This window comes from Macaca nemestrina, chromosome 2 (genome assembly GCF_043159975.1).
Source record: "Macaca nemestrina isolate mMacNem1 chromosome 2, mMacNem.hap1, whole genome shotgun sequence".
NCBI classification, from domain to species: domain Eukaryota; kingdom Metazoa; phylum Chordata; class Mammalia; order Primates; family Cercopithecidae; genus Macaca; species Macaca nemestrina.
The window spans coordinates 39,486,471-39,507,578 of record NC_092126.1 but is presented as its reverse complement, the minus strand read 5'-3'; the positions used below and the strand labels follow the sequence as shown (position 1 = coordinate 39,507,578).

General features: G+C 38.5%; 1 protein-coding gene across 8 annotated transcripts in view; it reads right to left on the bottom strand.

The window, feature by feature from the left end:
• The window catches only part of LOC105469922 (NCK adaptor protein 1), a 94,951-nt gene that overhangs the window by 22,375 nt on the left and 51,468 nt on the right, over positions 1–21,108 (bottom strand). For 4 of the 8 annotated variants that reach the window (XM_071090963.1, XM_071090960.1, XM_071090961.1 and 1 more), the window contains 2 exons: positions 18,200–18,290; positions 462–705 (listed from right to left, as the gene is read on the bottom strand). In XM_071090963.1, the coding sequence (XP_070947064.1) occupies positions 462–687 (226 nt within the window). In that variant the 5' untranslated portion in view covers positions 688–705; positions 18,200–18,290. The remainder of the gene's footprint in view (positions 1–461; positions 706–18,199; positions 18,291–21,108) is intronic. The other 4 variants (XM_011721527.3, XM_011721529.3, XM_071090962.1 and 1 more) reach the window with 1 other exon arrangement.

The window sequence follows — 21,108 nt, the reverse complement described above, 5'->3', positions numbered from 1 at the left end:
GCTAATGTACAGTAATGATCCACAGTTCTCTTATCAAATAGAAAAACAAAATGGTGGGTTTTAAGTGAAGTTCAAAACATAAAGTTATTAGATGTTAAAATTCATTATGTGCCATGTACATAAGTTGCCTTGGTGCCAAAGAGGCAATTCTGCCTATAAGTCTAAACTCCAACAGTCATTCATGGTCCAAAGAGCCCCTGCTAGAAGGTGGGAGTTAGTTCTACTCATTGGCACTACTCTGCCTTGACTTGGAGTGTGGGCCTAGATTTACAGAAACTGCATGTTAACACTTATGACCTTCACTGGTCTTCTGCATTGAACACGTGCTATGAGTCAAACTTACCTAGTCCTTGCCTTTTCAAGTCAATTATGCACACTGCTGCCAGAATTATGTACAAAGAACTAAGTTCCAGGTTTCATTTAAAACAAAGCTGCTTTTCTTTTAATAAAAAATATCTTACCTAAGGTATCCTTTAGGTTTTTTACAATAGATGCTTTCCGAGCACTATTTTTCCTTTCCACATAGTTAGAAGGCACAAAACCTGTTTTATTCATGGAATTTCGAACTCGCCACCAGGACTTAGAATCATCCAGAAGCCATAATCTCTCATTTTTCTTGATATCCAACTCTTGTTCTTGTTGGGCCACATAATCAAATTTGGCTACTACCACCACTTCTTCTGCCATCTTTCAGCAGCTTCAGCACTGTAAACACACGGAAAATATTTTTATGTAAGGTTGAAGTAGTATTAGTTCACATGCTTTTCAAAAGAGACACATCTAAAAATCTAAAGACATAAAGATGAAAAGTAAAAAACATGGAATAAAATACATGAGGCAAATACTAACTTAAAGAGACTGGTGTGGCCGTGCACGGTGGCTCATGCCCGTAATCCCAGGACTTTAGGAGGCCAAGGCAGGCAGATCACTTGAGGTCGAGTTTGAGACCAGCTTGGCCAACATGGTGAAACCTCATCTGTACTAAAATACAAAAATTAGCTGTGCGTGATGGTGCACGCCCGCAGTCCCAGCTACTCAGGAGGCTGAGGCATGGGAATTGCTTGAATCTGGGAGGCGAAGGTTGCAGTGAGTCAAGATCGCACCACTGCACTCCAGCCTGGCAGCAGAGGGAGAATCTGTCTCAATCAATCAACCAACCAATCAATAAAGAGACTCGTGCTGCTCTATTAGTATCAAACAAAACTTTAAGGGCAAAAACTATTACTAGCAAAAAAGTTCACTACCCAATGAAAAATATTCTACTCAATGTATGTAATATCTAAACTTTTATGTACCTAACAAGATAGTTCCAAAATATGTTGAGAGAACCACAAGGAGAAACTGACAAAACCATTACCACAGAGGACAATTTTTAACATATTATCAGAGTAATAAAACAATCAAGGAAGTAAAAACAGCCGGGCCTGGTGGCTCACGCCTGTAATCCCAGCACTTTGGGAGGCCTCACATGAGGTCAGGAATTCAAGACTAGCCTGGCCAACATGGTGAAACCCCATCTCTACTAAAGGTACAAAAAATTAGCTGGGCATGGTGGCGGGCACCTGTAATCTCAGCTACTCGGGAGGCTGAGGCAGGAGAATCCCTTGAACCCAGGAGGCAGAGGTTGTAGTTAGCTGAGATCGTGCCACTGCACTCCAGGCCTGGGCGACAGAGCCAAACTCAGTCTGAAAAAACTAACTAACTAACTAACTAACTAACTAACTGACTAACTAACTGACTAACTAACTAACTAAATAAATACACTATTAAGGCTAGAGAAGAACCGATATCACAACCAGTAAGTCTGATTTACAGACTTACTGGTTAATATACAGAATATTGCTTCCAAACAGAATACAAATGAAACACATACAAAAATTAATCAAATGCCAGGCCATAAAGAATGTCTCAACGTTCATGTAACTGGTATCCTACAACCACATTCTCCAACAACCATAACAAAAAGATAACTTTTGAAATACCACATTTGGAAACTTCTAAAAACTAATGAATCTAAGAAGAAATCATATTGAATTTTAAAAATACTTAGAAGTAAATAATTTTAAAAACTATACATCTAACCCTGTGATATACAGCAAGAGGAGTGTATATAGACAGATTTTCAGTTTTAAATAGTAACATTAAAAAATAAAAAGAGTGGCCGGGCGCAGTGGCTCATGCCTGTAATCCCAGCACTTTGGGAGGCTGAGGTGGGTGGATCACAAGGTGAGGAGATTGACACCATCCTGGCTAACACGGTGAAACCCTGTCTCTACTAAAAATACAAAAAAAATCAGCCGGGTGTGGTGGCAGGTGCCTGTAGACCCAGCTACTTGGGAGGCTGAGGCAGGAGAATGGTTTGAACCCAGGAGGCGGGGCTTGCAGTGAGCCAAGATCGCGCCACTGCACTCCAGCCTGGGCAGCAGAGCGAGACTCCGTCTCAAAAAATAATAATAAAAATAAAATAAAATAACAAAATTAAAAAAGAGCTAAAAATAAATTAATGAACTGAGTATCTATCTTAAGCAGTTAGAAAAGTTAAAGAAACATTAGAAAAACAAATCCAACTAGAAAATGAGCAAAAAAACACAAAGAGCCATTCACTGAAGATTGACAGATGGCAAATAAGCAGATGAAAAGGTAATCATCATCATTAGGTATTAAGGAAATGCAAATTAAAACCACATTGAGATGTCACTACACACACTTGTCAGAATGGCTAAGAGTGGTAATACCAAATGCTGACAAGGGTAAGCTGAAATTGGATCACTCATACACTGCCGATGAGAGTGTAAAATGGTACAGATACTCTGCAAAATTGTCTAACAGCTTCTCGTAAAACTAAACATGCAACTACCATATAACCCAGCAACTGTACTCCTGGGTATTTATCCCAGAGAAATGAAGACTTATGTTTACATTTTACATGAATAACAGCAACTTTATTTCTAACAGTCAAACACCAGAAACCACCCAGATGTCCTTCAACAGGCAAATAATTAAACTGGTACGTTCATACCAAAAAGGAACAACTGATGCACAAAACCTGAATGAATCTCCAGGGAATTATAATTGCTCAGTGAAAAAAGCCAATCTCAAAGGTTAACTATATGACTCCATTTATATAAAACCCTCAAAATGACAAAATATGGAAATTAGAAACAGATTAGTAGTTGCCAGGGTTAACGGGGTAGTGGGAACAGGAGGGAAGTAAGTATGGCTATAAAAGGGCAACATGAAGGAATTTTGTAATATTCTTGTGATATTGTACTACACTTCTGCCAGATGTATTACCAGTGGAGGAAAACAAACACTGGATTTCACAATAAGTTCTAAAGTTTTTCAGAATTGCATGTGGATCTATAATGATCTCAAAATAAAAAGTTTTATTAAAGTAAAAACTGAAAGAGAAAACACAAATAGTCAAAAAGTATTCAAAATATCCTGAATATCTTTATAATTAAAGAAATGAAAACTAAACTGAAATACCATACTTTATCAGGGTGACAAAAGTATCACCAATATTATCTAGTGCTCCCCAGAATGTACAAAAATAGCATTCTACATTACTGGTATAATAACTAAAAATTTATATAATGCTTTTAAGTCTTTTAGTTATGGCACTTTTCAACATATACAGAAGAGAGCAATAGTATAATGAACCCTATACCTATCACCCAACTTTATCAATATTATGACTTGTGGTTGGTTCAGCTATCCCCCTAATTTTTGGTGGGGGAACTGGAATCCCATGATTTCATTAAGTACTAACAGATTAAAAACCCATACCCCTTGAAAATGAACAAATCAAGGGCTCTTGACCTTTTCCCCTTTCTAACTCATTTATGCCAGAGATTGCAATTTGTGTGTATGTGTGAAAAATCAGACCTTGGTAATGACTTTGAGTGGGATATAAATAACTCTCACAAGCTTAGCATTCCAATAATGGAACACTAGGCAGAAATGGGTTAAGCCATGGACCTCCCCTCCTCCTGCCTTCCAGCAGTGTGGTGAAACACAGAACCTCTACTCACAATGTTTTTGATGCATAAAAATACACAAGATTGCAAATAAGTCAATTATACTAAAATTAAATTATCAGTATATTTTCCAAAGCTCATTTTGAAAAGGTGTTTCTTTATTAAGAACTCCTGCAACACTTACTTCATCTAATGCTAATATTCAATTTTTGCTGAGTGTATTTTTTAAACATTTCTTACAGTTGGTGTGAATTGGAATCCAAACTAAGTCGATATACTGTACTTAAGCTGATATGTTTTAAGTCTCTGACACCATTCTCTTTCCCCACTCTATGTCATTTATTTAAGAAGCTGGCTTCATTTGTCCTGTAGCATTTCCCACATCGTGAGTTTGGCTAATGTGTATTTTCATGGTGTTCCTCTATCCCTCTATCCCTCTATCCCCTATAAACTCGTAATTATTTCTAGAGGCTTTGCTTTTTCTAGGTCGTTCTGTCATTGTTGCAAGAATAATTCGTAAGTATTCTTGTGTACTTCTTACTGCCATTTATTAGTAGGCACATTATGTCTGCCTGAACCGTTTTCTGTGATGTTAAGACTGAATGGTAGATTTGTAGCACTGAACTGATTTATCCATTATAAAGTTCCCCCATCAAACCTCTACCCAATGGTTTTACCTACCACTGATCACTGCCTAGATCAACTATTTCAAAAATGATGATACGCTAGCTCTACCTGCTTTCAGAAACTGTGATTATTCTCGAAGAAAAATTTTGCCTAATTGTTCTATAACCCTAAGACATACAACCTTACAGAAAAGGTAGAATACATACTTCTGTGTGGTTATGACACCAACTGCACGTAGAGTTAAGCTCACTAGTTTCCATTTTTTGAAGATCACTTTATTTTCCCTTTTTAAAATATAATTGTTTCGTAATTATGTAAAACATTTGGACGGTTCTAAAAGCTAAACTATCAAGCAAGGTAGAGGTTTAAATATCAAACATGTTTCAACATTATGTTTAATAGTGTTTATATTAATGTTTAAACATTAAATATGTTTAAATATCAAACATATTTAAAACACTTAGAGGTCTTCTTCCATACCTTCTCTTATCTCTCTCCTCTCCCATCCACCCAACTGGACAGTCATTTATTTGTTTTGGTTTATGTTTCTATTTTTTTAAAAAAATATTTTAAGGAAAGTATTCAAGAAAAATATATAAGAAAATTAAAAATTCTAATTTTTATCTACCCCCACAACAAAACACACACACACATGCACACAGGTGCGCATGCACACGCATACACACAGGCATAGACTATACTGTCTGAATCTTTTCATTTTTAGTTTAACTATATATCCTTAAGATCATTCCACAGCAGCATATGAGACTTCCTTTACTAATATATCTACTACTTCTAACAATTGCAGAGTGCTTCATCATTATGTAAATAGCACTTTCTTCAACTAGACCTTACTGAAGGTTAATGGGTTGTTTCTAATTTTCTGGGATTAAATAATGCTGCAATGAACAGCCTCATATACATGTCATTTTGATTTTGTTAGTGTACCTTTGGGTTGGAATCATAGAAGAATGCTGAGTTATAGCTAAGGTTTGTATAGTTTTGTGAGATATTGCTAAATTCTGTATTCATAAACTATTTTTTAAAATTCCTAATACAATATATCAGTGATTATTTCCCCACAGCCTTGCCAACAAACTATGTTGTCAATCTTTTGGATTTTTGCCAATCTAATAGGGGAGAAATAGTGTTTCAGAGTTGTAATTTGTATTTCTCTTATTACAGTGATATGTTTTCCCATATTTAAGGGATATTTACTTTTGTCTGTGTGAACTATTTGTTCATATCTTTCCCCCATATCCTAGAATAATGACTCCAACTCCATAAAGTTCCTTACCTGAAAAGGTTCCACACAGCCAGAATTTACCATTTGTTCCAGCCAAAATCTGGTGATAGGCAGATTGGTTGCCTGAACCCCCATTTAGAGCAGTTACCTTAGAAAGCTTGAAATTATAAATCCCTTCTCTGCCTCTTTGTGACATAAATCTTCTACCATCGAGAACTATCTTCTCAAGGACCTGAGAACTCTCTCTTTGAAATGCAAACAATCAAAAAGATAACTTTCACTTTTATTCCCAGTCCCTGGTGAGTGGGTAAGGGCCAAACATTGGTGGGCCTAATTTGCATCACTGCCTCCTGTCATAAATACAAGTTTGTTTCTCTTCCAGATAAATGCCAATAACAAACCCGGATTGCCTACTCACATGGACTACCTACTCCCCTTAAAAACCACTCACTGGCCGGGCATGGTGGCTCACTCCTGTAATCCCAGCACTTTGGGAGGCCGAGGCGGGCGGATCACAAGGTCAGGAGATTGAGACCATCCTGGCCAACATGGTGAAATCCAGTCTCTACTAAAATACAAAAAAATTAGCCAGGTGTGGTGGTGTGTGCCTGTAGTCCCAGCTACTCAGGAGGCTGAGGCAGGGGAATTGCTTGAGCCTGGGAGGCAGAGATTGCAGTGAGCTGAGATCACGCTACTGCACTCCAGCCTAGCGACAGAGACAGACTCCATATCAAAACAAAAACAAAAACAAAAACAAAACAAAAAAATCACCTTTCTTTTCCTTAGCAATGTCTTTCCCTTAGTACACTCAACCCTTAAAAAGTCTCTTCCCCTTTTGTTTTGGCCAAAGTGAGTTGAGTTCACACTGGACTCTCTTCCCTACTGCAGTAGTTAGTTAATAAAATCTATCCTTACCATTTTAACTAGTGTCCAGTTTACCTTTGACATCTATAATTCTAGTTATGGACCAACGTAAGTACTGGGCTCTCCCAAATTGGAAATGCATGGAATATCCAAAGAAGCATCACAAAGGCATTAAGAAATGAAGTACAATATAACCACCACTGAAGCCCCACGCATCCCTCCATAAAGCAAAGACGCAAACACCACAGCAAAAGTTTAGAAAATGAAACCACTATTGGAACTACTGCCCACAGTTCCTCTGCTTCCTAGATCCTATGTCTTACTTTTTCTTGCTTTACCCTTCGTTTTGCTGGAGCACGTCCTCTAGTTGTTTCCTGAGTTAAGAACATATTGGAATTAAATTTTTTTAGAATGTGTATCTGAAAATGATTTTGTTCTCTCATACATGATTGGTAGTTTGGCTATCTATATACAGGGGACTTATTGTTTAATGGGTACAGAGTTTAAGTTCTGCAAGATGAAGATTATTCTAGAAATAGATGGTTGTACAACAATGTGAATATACTTAATGCCAATATTTTCAGCCAGGTGAACCAGGAAAAGGAGTCATAATGGATTAAGGTCCATCCTAACGACCTCATTTTACCTCAGTTACCTCTTTGAAGACACTATATCCAAATATAGTCACATTATGAACTACTAGGGGTTAGGACTTCAGTGTGTGAATTTTTGAAGGGACAAAATTCAGTTCATAACATTTGTTTTTACCACAATTTTTTAGAAATTTAAAAATATCATTACAATAAACTATAAGGCCATTTATGCATAATTCCCATATAGTACAGTAAGAATTAATGTACTTACATGTTAATTATGACATTAAATTCATTATGTTACATGTTTTCATAATTGGTGGTTTATATCTAATTTGCCCATAATTTGGCAAGATTATTTATTGCTCTTACTTTTGTAGTCACATAATGGCTTCTTTCTTTAGATAAAATGTAATAATCTTCAGATTATAGGATGATACTGATCTTGGATCAGTTTATTATAGTTCAGAGGGGTAATAAAAGTAATATTTTGTAATGTCTAACAAAATAATCATATAGAGAGTAATGTCATATATCTAAGACATTTATAAGTTTGTTGAAGAAACAGAATTATAGTTGAGGTTTTTTTTAAAGAGCAAACTTTTTGCCTATCTTTCTTTATTCTCATTCCTTGGCTCTGTCTCCTAGTCTCTACTAACCTCAGTAAACATTTGTTGAGTGAATAAGTGAATAAATTGTGCTATGCACAGTACTTTTGCCTTTGTCATTGTTTTGTGCCTTCTCATACTGGGGATGATTTCAAAGTGATATTTCCAAAAGTCGACAGAATTAGATGGAATTTTATTTGACGTACACTGTTTTAGAAAAAAAAAAACCTAATTTTTAAGTAGCCTTTATTTCTGACTAGCCTGTAATTTTTTGTTTTCCCAGTGGAGGGATCTGTTTCATCAGTTGTTTCATTAGTAAGAGTATTTACCAATATAAATTACTTGATGAGATAAGGTTTAAAAAGTTGAAGAGAATAAAATCATCTTATGAATTGCCTTGTCTTTTTGCATTACCTACAGCATATCCAAGTTAGTTAATCGGGGACTTTTTCCCCCTTCATTGTTTACTGCGAGATCTGTACCCCAACCAAACTTCCGGACTTAGTCACTTGGGTATTGTTACTTAGCTGATTCTTATCAGAAGCAGGAAATTGTCAAGTTATGTGTTAAAGTACAACAGAATCCAAAACTGAACAAGAGATTTCCCTTTAGAATTTTATTTTATTGCTAGCTGGTTCCTTACATTTTCCTTAGAGTATAACTACTGACTTGCCAAAAAAGGTCCTATTTATCATGACCTATATACACAGCAAACAGTATCCTTCCTCAGAGTTTACACATCATACACAATATGACTGACTAAATGATTTGACAAACTTGGTATCATTAATATATAGCTATACCTACAGAATTTATAAAAGTAGCTTGGGAAAAAACATGTTTTGTCTAGCATTATTCATGTATTTACATTAGCAGTTCTCTAAGAAAGGGTTACTAAAATGGATCTCTTAAGGAGTCTATGGAACCAAAACTATTTTCATAATACTAGGATGTTAATTTTCTTTTTCACTGGAGATTCCAGAGGCTACATGAAATTCAATTACATTGTCAGTATTTGTAAGATCTGCAAAACTCTGTCAATATATATTGAGAAATGATACAGAACAGATGGATAAAAATAGGGCCATATTTTTTTTTGCTGTTTATTTTACATACAGTGACATTTATACTGTTTGGTGTGAATAAAATCTGACAAACACTTAAGAGTTATGTAATCGCCGCCATAATCTAAATAAGAACAGTTCTATCACTCCCTCTCAAGAAAAAAAAAAAGAATTGCTTCTTGCTTTGTATTCAAACCCATCCCCAACCATTAGTTTGTGACAACTATTGATCTATTTTCTGTCCCTATGTAGTTTTGCCTTTTCCAGAATGTTATATGTAGCTGCTGAGTCTGGCTTTTCCAGTTAACATAATGTATTTGCTTCATTTGTGGTGTTGTGTAAATCAGTACGTCATTCCTTTTTAGCACTGAGTAGTCCATTGTATGGATCAACCATCATTTATTTAATGAGAATTTTATAAATTTCAAGAAAAACTAAGTTAAACAAGAAAAGAAATTTAATCATATGAGGTAAGCCAGTAATAAACAATACTCACATGGTTACATGGTGATTAATGAAAACACTGAATATATATCATTTTATCAAGAAAATGAGGCCAAGAAAGGTTACATGAATTAATACAGCTGGCCTTCAGTATCTAAGGCAGGACTGTCCAATATTTTGGCTTTCCTGGGCCACATTGGAATAACTGTCTTGGGTCACACATAACATACACTAAACTAACGATAGCTGATGAGCTTAAAATAATCACCAAAAAATCTCATCATGTTTTAAGAACGTTTATGACTTTGTGTTGGGCTGCATTCAAAGCCATCCCGGGCTGCATGCAGCCCACAGGCCACAGGTTGGGTAAGCTTAATCTAAGGGAAATCAGTTACAGTTTCCTCCTCTTCAATACCAAAATCCAGAGATGCTTAAGTCTCTTATATGAAAATGGCCTAGTATTTGTACATAACCTATGCACAACCTCATGTATACGTTGTCATCTCTAGATTACTTATAATACTTAATATAATAAAATGTGAATAGTTGTTTCACTGTATTGGGTTTTTTGTTTGTATATTTTAATTAGCGTTTCTTTTTTTTTCCAGAATGTTTTTTACTTGTGGTTGGTTGAATCTGTGGATGCAGAACCCAGATATATGGAGGGCTGACTGTATCTTCATTTATCTTAATAGAAATGAACTAAAAGATAATATATATATATATATATATATATATATATATATATATTATTTAGACACGTATCTGTGTCCGGAATTGGTGGGTTCTTGGTCTCACTGACTTCAAGAATGAAGCCACGGACCCTCACGGTGAGTATTTTTTTATTTTACTTTATATATTTTTTGAGACGGAGTCTGGCTCTCACCCGGGCTGGAGTGCTGTAGCATGATCTTGGCTCACTGCAAGCTCCGCCTCCTGGATTCACGCCATTCTCCTGCCTCAGCCTCCTGAGTAGCTGGGACCACAGGCACCTGCCACCACGCCTGGCTAATTTTTTGTATTTTTAGCAGAGATGGGGTTTCACCGTGTTATCCAGGATGGTCTGGATCTCCTAATCTCGTGATCCGCCCACCTCGGCCTCCCAAGTGTTACAGGTTTTAAAGGTGGTATGTCCAGAGTTTGTTCCTTCAGACGTTCAGATGCGTCTGGAGCTTCTTCCTTCTGGTGGGTTCATGGTCTTCCTGACAGCAGTGAAGCTGCAGACTGTCCTGGTGAGTGTTACAGCTCATAAAAGCAGCATGGACCCAAACAGTGAGCAGCAGCAAGATTTACTGCAAAGAGGGAAAGAACAAGGCTTCCACAGTGTGGAAGAGAACCTGGTTGCCCCTGCTGGCTCAGGCAGCCTGCTTTTATTTCCTTATCTGACAAACCCCCCCCGCCCCCCCCCCGCCCCCACATCCTGCTTATCGGTCCATTTTACAGAGAGTTGATTGGTCCGTTTTGACAGAATGCTGAGTGGTCCGTTTTGACAGAGTGCTGATTGGTGCATTTACAATCCTTGAGCTAGACACAGTGCTAGACAGAGAAGTTCCCCAGGTCCCTACTAGGTTAGCTAGACCCAGAGTTAGCTAGACACAGAGTACCAATTGGTGTATTTACAAACCTTGAGTCAGACACAGAGTACTGATTGGTGTATTTACAAACCCTGAGCTAGACACAGAGTGCTGATTGGTGCGTTTACAATCCTTGAGCTAGACACAGAGTGCTGATTGGTGTATTTATGATCCTCTAGCTAGACCTAAAAGTTCTCCAAGTCCCCACCAGATTAGCTAGATACAGACTGCTGACTGGTGCACATACAATCCTCCCGCTAGATACAAAAGTTCTCCAAGTCCCCAACCGGCTCAGGAGCCCAGCTGGCTTCACCTAATGGATCCTGCACCGGGGCTGCAGGCGGAGCTGCCAGCCAGTCTCAAGCCGTGCCTGCACTCCTCAGCCCTTGGGCTGTCGATAGGACTGAGCTCCACGGAGCTGGGGGCGGCGCCCGTCGGGGAGGCTCTGGCCTAGCGGGAGCCCACAGCAGGGGCGGAGCTCAGCCAGGGCGGGATGCAAGTCCCGGGCCCTGCCCCCTGGGGAGGCAGCTAAGGCCCAGCAAGAATTTGAGTGCAGCACCGGCAGGCGGCACTGCTGGGGAATGTGGCGCAACCTCTGCAGCTGCTGGCCCGGGTGCTAAGCCCCTTACTGCCCTGGGCCGGCGGAGCCCGCTGCTCCGAGTGCGGGGCCCGCTGAGCCCGCGCCCGCCAGAATTCGCCCTGGCCTGTGAGCGCCACGCGCGCAGCCCGGGTTCCCGCCCGCGCCTCTTCCTCCACACCTCCTGGCAAGCAGAGGGAGGCAACCCTGCCTCCGCCAGCCCAGAGAAGGGCTTCCACAGTGCCGTGGAGGGCTGAAGGGCGGGCCAAAGGGCTCCTCAAGCGCCGCCAGAGTGGACGCCGAGGTTGAGGAGGTGCTGAGAGTGAGGGCTGCTAGCACATTGTCAACTCTCATATCTATAAAGAGTATCAGAAGAAACAGCTTTAAAAAATTGAAAGCGATTACCCATTGAGTCAAGGCAGAGGATAAACAAGGGGGAGAACAAAGAAACGCTAGCTATGTCTGTGGCACTATTTGGGACTTTATGTTCATATACTACTTTGATAATTTAAAAAAATAATGTAGAAAATCTCAATGACTCCTTAAAAATCAAAATTAAGTCAATGAAAATTAAGCTACTTTTAAGCTATACCAGCATCCATTCTCTCTTCTTTTTGTAACAATATCTCAACTTTCTTCTGATTAACTATTCTCCACAACCCCATCCCCCAATTCTATTTCTAAATTATTCAGGTAGAGTTCCATCAACTCAGGAGCAGAATATGCAACTCACCGCATGATCAATCAGAATGTTAAATTCCCTTATTCTTGTGACTAATTCAAGAATGAACTTAAAACCCAAGTTATTCACTCAGAAAGACTCCTGGAATGTCTGTAGGAGCTACTGGAAAGATACTCTCTTTTCCCAATGGCCTTAACTTGACAGCATGAAAACTTCAGAGTAGATGTCACCATGTAAAACCTGACAATGAAGCTGAGAGGATTAAATTCCATTTTTTGAGCCCCGAGTCTAGTAAATTCTCAATCCAGATTCTATGTGAAGTTTTCATTATGTAAACCAAAAATTACCTGCCTGCTAAAACAAAACAAATAAGGAAAATATACAGAACAATAGGCACCTGGACTGAAGAGTATCAAATTTAAAAGAGAAAAAAAAAAAAAAAAAAAAAACTCTGTATAAAAGATTCCAGATGGAGAAAAATGAACAAAAGGATAAAAACGTCAGAGGGAGAATTAAGGAAACCCTAACACTAGCAATAACAGATATTCCCAGTTTTACAACATGTATGTCTACATTTTGGATTGGGCTTAATGAAAGCTAAGAATGAATGCTATATGGAGCTTATAAACAACCAAACTACTGATTTTACCATATTTACCAGTTATTTTTGAGGTCCTACTAATATGTGCCAGGTACAGTATGAGCTATATAGCTTACAAAGCTAAATCAAGTATAGTGTCTATCCTGGAAAAGCTTTCAGGCTTGTGGGAAAAGTTCTGTATTCCTTGTTAATATTATTTTATCTATACTGCTGACTGACTTTAAACTTATCCTGATTCCATCAGCATCATAAACTATGCCAACTGCACATTTGTAAATTAGGTCCAATGTGCAGCTACCTGTTCATACATTTAGCCAACTCTGGCTGGATCAATAAAACCACCCATCTTTTCACTTTATAAACTCTTAGCTCCCAGAATCCTCCATATAAACAATTTATTTTTAAATGTAATGTAAAAACAAATGGCCTGCCTTGAACTCTAAAGGTGTAAACAACAAAAAGAATAATGATCCTGGGGACAGGCCAGGTGTCAGGTATAAAACAGGACAGATCCAGAGAAGCAGCATAAGAAATTTATACCCACTGGTTGTAAGATACAGACTGTGGATTCTGGTTTTATTCTCCTCACAAAGGGTGATGCCAAAAACGGAAGCACTAATATTGGGGGAGAGCTTACTGATGTATTTGTCATCCATTGTGAAGGTTCTGGGAATTACCTTCCTGAGGCATGGAAGCAGAGATTTTATTCAACCTAAACCACCTCTAACTCGTAAGTGCTGTGGGAAAGAACTGTTATAAATAAAGAAACATGACGGTTTACCTAAGGAGAACTGACCTAAGTAACTCGACCCTCAAAAATAAAACAGGAGTCACAAACTAGAAACCAGAGGCATGACGGGAAAAGTGTAAGAGATGAGCTATCCTTTATTTCCCTTTTACTATTATCTCTAAATTGCTTCCATATTTGGTTACATGGGCTGTAAGGTAGAGGGCACTAGGAAGACTGTCTAGATTCTCCAATTTTCCAAAAGCTGGAGAAAACTCCCCAAAGGATTGTGAAGGTTAAAACAACTTTAAAGTTGCAAAGTAAAATATAGTCTCTGAGATATGATTCAAGGAAAAAATGAGAATAGGAACCAGGCCAAGCCTGAGAAGGATCTATGAGGCTTAACATAGACAGGGGTGTCCAATCTTTTGGTTTCCTTGGATCACACTGGAAGAAGAATTATCTTGGGCCACACATAAAATACACTAATGATAGCTGATTCGGGGGCGGGGGGAAGGGCTCATAATATTTTAAGAAAGTTTACAAATTTGTGTTGGGCCACATTCAAAGCTGTCATGGGCCGCATGCTGCCCATAGGTTGGACAAGCTTGACATAGAACATGTCACATTGTTCTCACATAAACTGAAGCAATGCTCCACAGGTGCCTGCAAACTGTTGATTACTGCACACACAGGGACTAATTCATAAGGGAAAATTCTTCTTCTGTAACACCCCATCTAGCTCCTTCAGACTATCCCTAAATGTCTCAGTATTATTTGACATTTTATACTATGTTTACCTATTACATATGAATTTACATTTGAAATTACATATGAAATTACAAATGTACAATTTTTCACCTTAGGCAACTTGTTTATCTTACCCTAGTTTTCAGCCCTGTTTGGCTGCCCCTATAAGCAAAATATGCTTATAATAAATTCAGTTTCCCTCCTAGCCACACACTCGGGTTGTAGCCACTGCTCTGCCATTAGTTATCACTCAGGGCCTGTCATACCAACCTCCCAGAAACTCCATTTCCTTATCTACAACATAAGGGAATTGAACTGGATAATATAAAAAAAGTCTCTTTTACTGTTAAAATTACAATTTCAATTTTTTGAACTAAACAAACTTAGTTTTGTTTTCTAAGTTTTTCATTACATTAAACCCTCATTATTCTGATCCTTACTCTTCTAATCTAATTATCATATTTCAGTGTCACTCCAAGTTATACATATTTCCAAAAGAATATACACAAACTAACACAGAGGACCCTAAGACTATAATTTCCCCATGCTTTACATTATTATTAAGGTTTAGATTGTGTCATCTCTTCTAGTAAGCATATTCATAAAACCTGAATATGCTTACTTCAATGTTCTCTCCAAATCTCATGTTGAAATTTGATCTCCATCTTGGAAGTGGGGCCCAATGGAAGGTGTCTGGGTCGTGGAAGTGCATCCCTCATGAATACATTACTGCCATCCCTCTTGAGTGAGTTCACATACATAAAACCTGTGTTAACCCGAAATATCAGACATATTTAACTTATGACTAATCATAACATTTGAGTATTTTTCATATTAATTGCTGCACTTAATTCCAATTCCCCCTCATGCCTTAAATGAATTTATGTCATTTTTATCATAAAATGGTTTTAGGACTCTACCACTTAGCCCTAGATACGGTTTGGATTTGTGTCTCCATCCAAATCTTATGTCGAATTGTAATCCCCAGGTGACTGGAGATGACTGTGAGATGACTGGATCATGGGAGCAGATTTCTCCCCTTGTTGTTCCGTGATAGTTGTTGTTCCACGATGAGTTATCATGAGACCTGGTTATTTAAAAGTATTTGGCTAGGCCGGGCACAGTGGCTTACGCCTGTAATCCCAGCACTTTGGGAGGCTGAGGCGGGCAGATCACCTCGGGTCAGGAGTTCAAGACCAGCATGGCCAATGTGGTGAAACCCTGTCTCTACTAATAATATAAAAGTTAGCCAGGCATGGTGGTGCACACCTGTAATCCCAGCTACTCGGGAGGCTGAGGCAGGAGAATTGCTTGAACCTGGGAGGCGGAGGTTGCAGTGAGCCAAGATGGCTCCACTGCACTCCAGCCTGGATGACAGAGTGAGATTCCATCTCAAACAAAAAAAAAAAGTAAGTGTTTGGCACCTTCACCTTCACTCTCTTCCTTCTGCTCTGGCCATGCTTCCTATACAGCCTGAGAAAACTGTGAGCCTTTTAAACCTCTTTTCTTTATAAATTACCCAGTCTCATGTAGTTCTTTATAGCAACATAAGAGTAGACTAATACAGCCCTATTAAAGTTTATCATGTCTCCCATTGTCATTTTGGCCTATGCATGCCATAAGACCTACTGGAGTTACAGGGAACCAGTACACTCCGTACATTCTTACTTAAAAATCCTGGGTATACAAGAACTTTGCAACTTCTACAATATTATTGCATAGACACACCTTCATACACTTTTCCCTGCAATACTTTCTGCTTCTGTGATCTATAATTCAAGAAAAAGTACCACCATAAATCCAGTAGTCTGGATTAGTTAATGCTACTACGTCAACCTCCCACAGACCCAATCATGTCCCTTTTATCTTCTTAACAGGACTCAAATGAATCCATGTATCTCCATTCTCACTACTACTACACCTTAGTAGTAATGCGACCTACTTGGTGAAGCCTCCTTAAGGTGTGTATTAGTCCGTTTGTGTTGCTACAAAGGAATGCCTGAGGCTAATCTATAAAGAAAAAAGGCTTATTTGGCTCACAATTATCATGGCTAGAAAGTTCAAGATTGGGCATCTACATCTGGTGAGGAGCTCAGAAGGCTTCCACTCATGAGAGATGGCAAAGACAAGCCAGCATGTACACAGATCACATGATGAGAGATGAAGCAAGAGAGAGAACGGGGAGGTATCAGGCTCTTTTCAACAACTGGCTCCCACAGGAACTAACATAGTGAGAACTCACTTACTTAAGAGGGATGGCAGTAATGTATTCATGAGGGATCCACTCCCACGACCCAAACACCTCCCAACAGGCACTACTTCCAACATGGGGATCAAATTTCAACATGAGATTTGGAGAGAACATTCAAACCATAGCAAGTGATCTCCCAGTTTCAAGTCCCAGTATATTCTAGCTGGAAGCATTTAGTTGTCACATTAGGGGGCAAGAAAGATCTGAAACACAAATTCCTCCTATAAATGTTTGCTAACTGAAGATGAAAGCTAAATAAAAGGTCTCAAACGGATTTTGAGTGATAATGAATTTACTATTCTTGAGTTCCTCAAAATTAAGGAGAAAAAGAACTCTTCTAACTCTAAAGAAACTTTTTAAAAATGTATTAGAGGATTCTGGGGAGAAAGCAGAGTAGGAAGCAACAAGAATCTCCTCTCTACCTAGACAACAATTGTACTAGTATAATCTGTCTTATGTAAATATTTTGGAACTTTGGAGCACATTCTAAGGCTTGCAATTTCCAAGGAAAGGGTTAGAAATAAACTGCTGTTACTTTTAGTCAATTTCACCTCTTAGTTCAGCAGTGACTACCCATTCCCCAATCCCCAGGCAGACATGCATGTGTTCCACAGCTTTAGGGCAATAAGGCCTGTCCTCCAACTATCAGGTATCTATGCTCTGACAGCTAAATGTGCTTTCTGATTACTGAGATACATACACAGAAGCAGGCAACTACTGATTCACCTCCCTCCCAATAGCTAGAGGCCACTGCTCCCCGCAGCCAGGCTGAAGGGGATTTAAAAGACCAGTGCCTTTTATTTTTCTTTCTTCATTTTTCTCTTTCTCCCTTTTTGGAAGCCAGACATTAAAGGACTAGGACATTCAGAAGCAGCCATATAAACGGGAATTTAGAAAATCACTGTGCATGTCCAGGAAAAACCAAAGGCTTGAAGATCTGAGATAGCCTACGACAATCAAAAAACAAAAAGGGCTGGGTGCAGTTGCTCAAACTTGTAATTGCAAGACTTTGAGAGGCCACAGGGGGAGGACTGCTTGAGCCTAGGAGTTCTAGACAAGCTTGGGCAACATAGTGAGACCCTGTTTCTACAAAAAATAAAAAATTAGGCAGGCATACTGGCACGTACTTACAGTCCCAGCTACTCAGGAAGCTGAGGCAGGAGGATCCTTTGAGCCCAGGAGGTCAAGGCTACAGTGAGCCATGATCATGCCACTGCACTCCAGCCTGGGTGACAAAATGAGACTCCCAAAAAACAAAAGCAAGCGCACCAAAAAAAAAACCCCAGCAAATCCTGAGGAAAGGAGACAATCTGATTTCCAGAGTTACCACATTAGCAGATTCAAATGTCCAGTTTTCAACAACAAAAAGGGACACAAAGAAATGGGAAAGTATGGCCTATATGAAGGAAAAAAATAAACCAACAGAAAACTTCCCAGAGAAAGATCAGAAGATGGGCCTAACAGACAATGACTTTAAAAAAGCTACCTTAAAGGTATGCAAAGAACTAAAAGAAGACACAGAGAAAGGCAAGCAAATAATGTACAAAGAAAGTAGGAAGATGAGTAAAGAGATAGAAAACCTTGAAGGAGGCTGGGTGCAGTGGCTCACACCTGTAATCCTTGTATTTTGGGAGGTTGAGGCAGAAGGATCACTTGAGCCCAGGAGTTCAAGACCAGTGTGGTAAACAGCAAGACCCTGCTTCTACAAAAAATAAAAATAAAAATTAGCCAAGCATAGCAGCAAAAGTATTTCCAGCTACTCAGGAAGCTTAAGTAGGGGGACTGCTTGAGCCCAGGAGTTTGAGGCTGCAGTGAGCCCATGAACTATGATCACACAACCAAACTCCAACCTGGGTGACAAACTGAGACCCTGTCTTTAAAAAAAAAAAAAAAAAAAAAAAGAGAGGAGGGAAAAAATCTCAAAGGAAACTAAAAAGAAACTGCGGAGCTCCTGAGGGCAATAACTAAAATGGGAAATTCACTGCAGGGATTCAAATAAAGATTTGAGCAGGCAGAAGAAAGAATCAGCAAGTGTGATGATAGGGCAACATAAAAAAAAAAAAAGACTGAAGAAAAGTGAACAGAGGCAAACACACACTGTCAAGAGAACCAACATATACATTATGGGAGTGCCAAAAGAAGAGGGGCAAAGAGATTATTTGAAAAACTAATGGCTACCAGCCTGGCCAAACATGGTGAAACGCTATCTCTACTAAAAACAAAAATTAGCCAGGCGTGGTGGCACGTGCCTGTAGTCCCAGCTACTTGGGAGGCTGAGGCAGGAGAATTGCTTGAACCTGGGAGGCGGAGGTTGCAGTGAGCTGAGATCACACCACTGCACTCCAGCCTGGGTGACAGAGTGAGATTTGGTCTCAAAAAAAAAAAAAAAAGAAAGAAAGAAAAAATAACAGCTAAAAACTTCCCAAATTTGATGAAGGACATGAATATACATATTCAATAAGCACAACAGACTCCAAGTAGCATGACTGCAAGGAGACACATAGCAAGACACATTATAATCTATCCAAAAACAAACAGACTCTTGAAAGGAGTAAGAGTAATCTGTCACATATGAGGGATCCTCAATGATATTATAAGCAGATTTCTCATCAGCAACTCTGAAGGCCAAAACACAGTGGGCTAATATAGTCTAATGGTCTAATTATCTACTAAAGGGGAGAAGAAGAAGAAAAAAAAATAACCTGTCAGCTAAGAATCCTGTACTGGCAGAAGAATGGCATGAACCTGGGAGGTGGAGTTTGCAGTGAGCCAAGATTGCGCCACTGCACTCCAGCCTGGACGACAGAGTGAGACTCCATCTAAAAAAAAAAAAGCGAAGAGACAGCACACAGAATGGGAGAAAATATTTGCAAACCATACAACTGATAAGGGGTTATATCCAAAATATACAAGGAACCCCAGACAACTCAGTGCAAGAAAACAACCTGGTTTCAGAATAGGCAAAAGACTTGAACAAACATTTCTCAAAAAAAGATGTGCAAATGGCAACAGATACATAAGAAAATGCTCAGCATCACTAATCATTAGGGAAATGCAATTCAAAACACTAAGATCCATTAGAATGGCTTTTATCAAAAAGAACAATAAAAGGGTTGATGAGGATGCAGAGAAAAGCGAACACTTGCACATTGCTGGTGGGGATGTGAATTAGTATAGCCATTATGAAAGAGTATGGAGGGTCCTCAAAAAACTAAATCAGAGTTACAATATGATCCAGCAATTCCACTTCTGGGTATATATCCAAAGGAACTAAAATCAGTATGGCAAAGGGCTATCTATATCCCCATGTTCATTGCAGCATTATTCACAATAGCCAGGATATGTAATCAACTTAAGTGTCCATCAATGGATTAATGAACAAAAAATGTGGTGTATATACACAGTGAAATTCAGCCTTAAAAAAGAAGGATATTCTTTCATTTGCAACAACAGAAATGAACCTGGAGAACTTTATGCTAAATTTAATAAGCCAGCACAGAAAGACATGGTCTCACGTATATGTGGAATCTAAAAAAGCTGAACTCATAGAAGTAGAGAGTAGAATGATGGTTACCAGAGACCACGGAGAAGCCAGGATGGGAAGCTGTTGATCAAAGGATATCAAGTTTCAGAGAGGAGGACTAAGTTTTGAGGCCGTATTAATGTATCATATATTTCAAAATAACTAAGAGTACATTTTAAATGTCTTGTTATGAAAATGATATGTAAACAAGGTGATGGATATGTTATTTCACATTGTATACATGCGTCAGAACATCCCATTGTACTCCAGAAAAGTATAAAATTATGATTTGCCAATTAACAATATTAAATTTAAAACTGGAATAATGAAATGCTAAGAGAAGTCAAACAGGTTGAAATAAAAGGATGATAGTAATTTGAAGCTATATAAAGTAAAAGTAAATGCATGGGCAAGTATAAAAGCTAGTATTACTGTAACTTTGGTTTGTAACTCTGAGGTTTATTCGGTTTGTAATTTTTTAAACACAACTTTACTACACAACAAAAACACTACTCTAAAAGCTAGTATAATTGTAACTTTAGTTTGTTACTCCACATTTTATTATCTACATAAGAGACAAATGCATAAAATAACCAAAAGGGGGTAGGAATTGAGCTGTACAGGAAGTTACCGTATGTTATTGAAGTTAAGCTGGTATAGATTTAAACTGGAGTGTTTTATCTTCAGAATGTTAAATGCAATCCCCATGGTAACTACAAAAAAATAGCTAATGAATAGACACAAAAGGAAATTAGAATGGAATTATTCTATTAAATACAGCACAAAAGACTGTAATGCAGCAAATGAGTGACAAGAAAGCTGTAAGGCATAAAGAAAACAAATAGCAAAATAACAGCAGTCTCTCCTTACCAGTAATTACTCTAATATAAATAAACTCTCCAATCAAAAGACACAGATTGGCAAGATGAATAGAAAAAAATATTCTAAATACATGCTATCCGTAAAAGACTCACTTTAGATCCAAAGACACAAATAG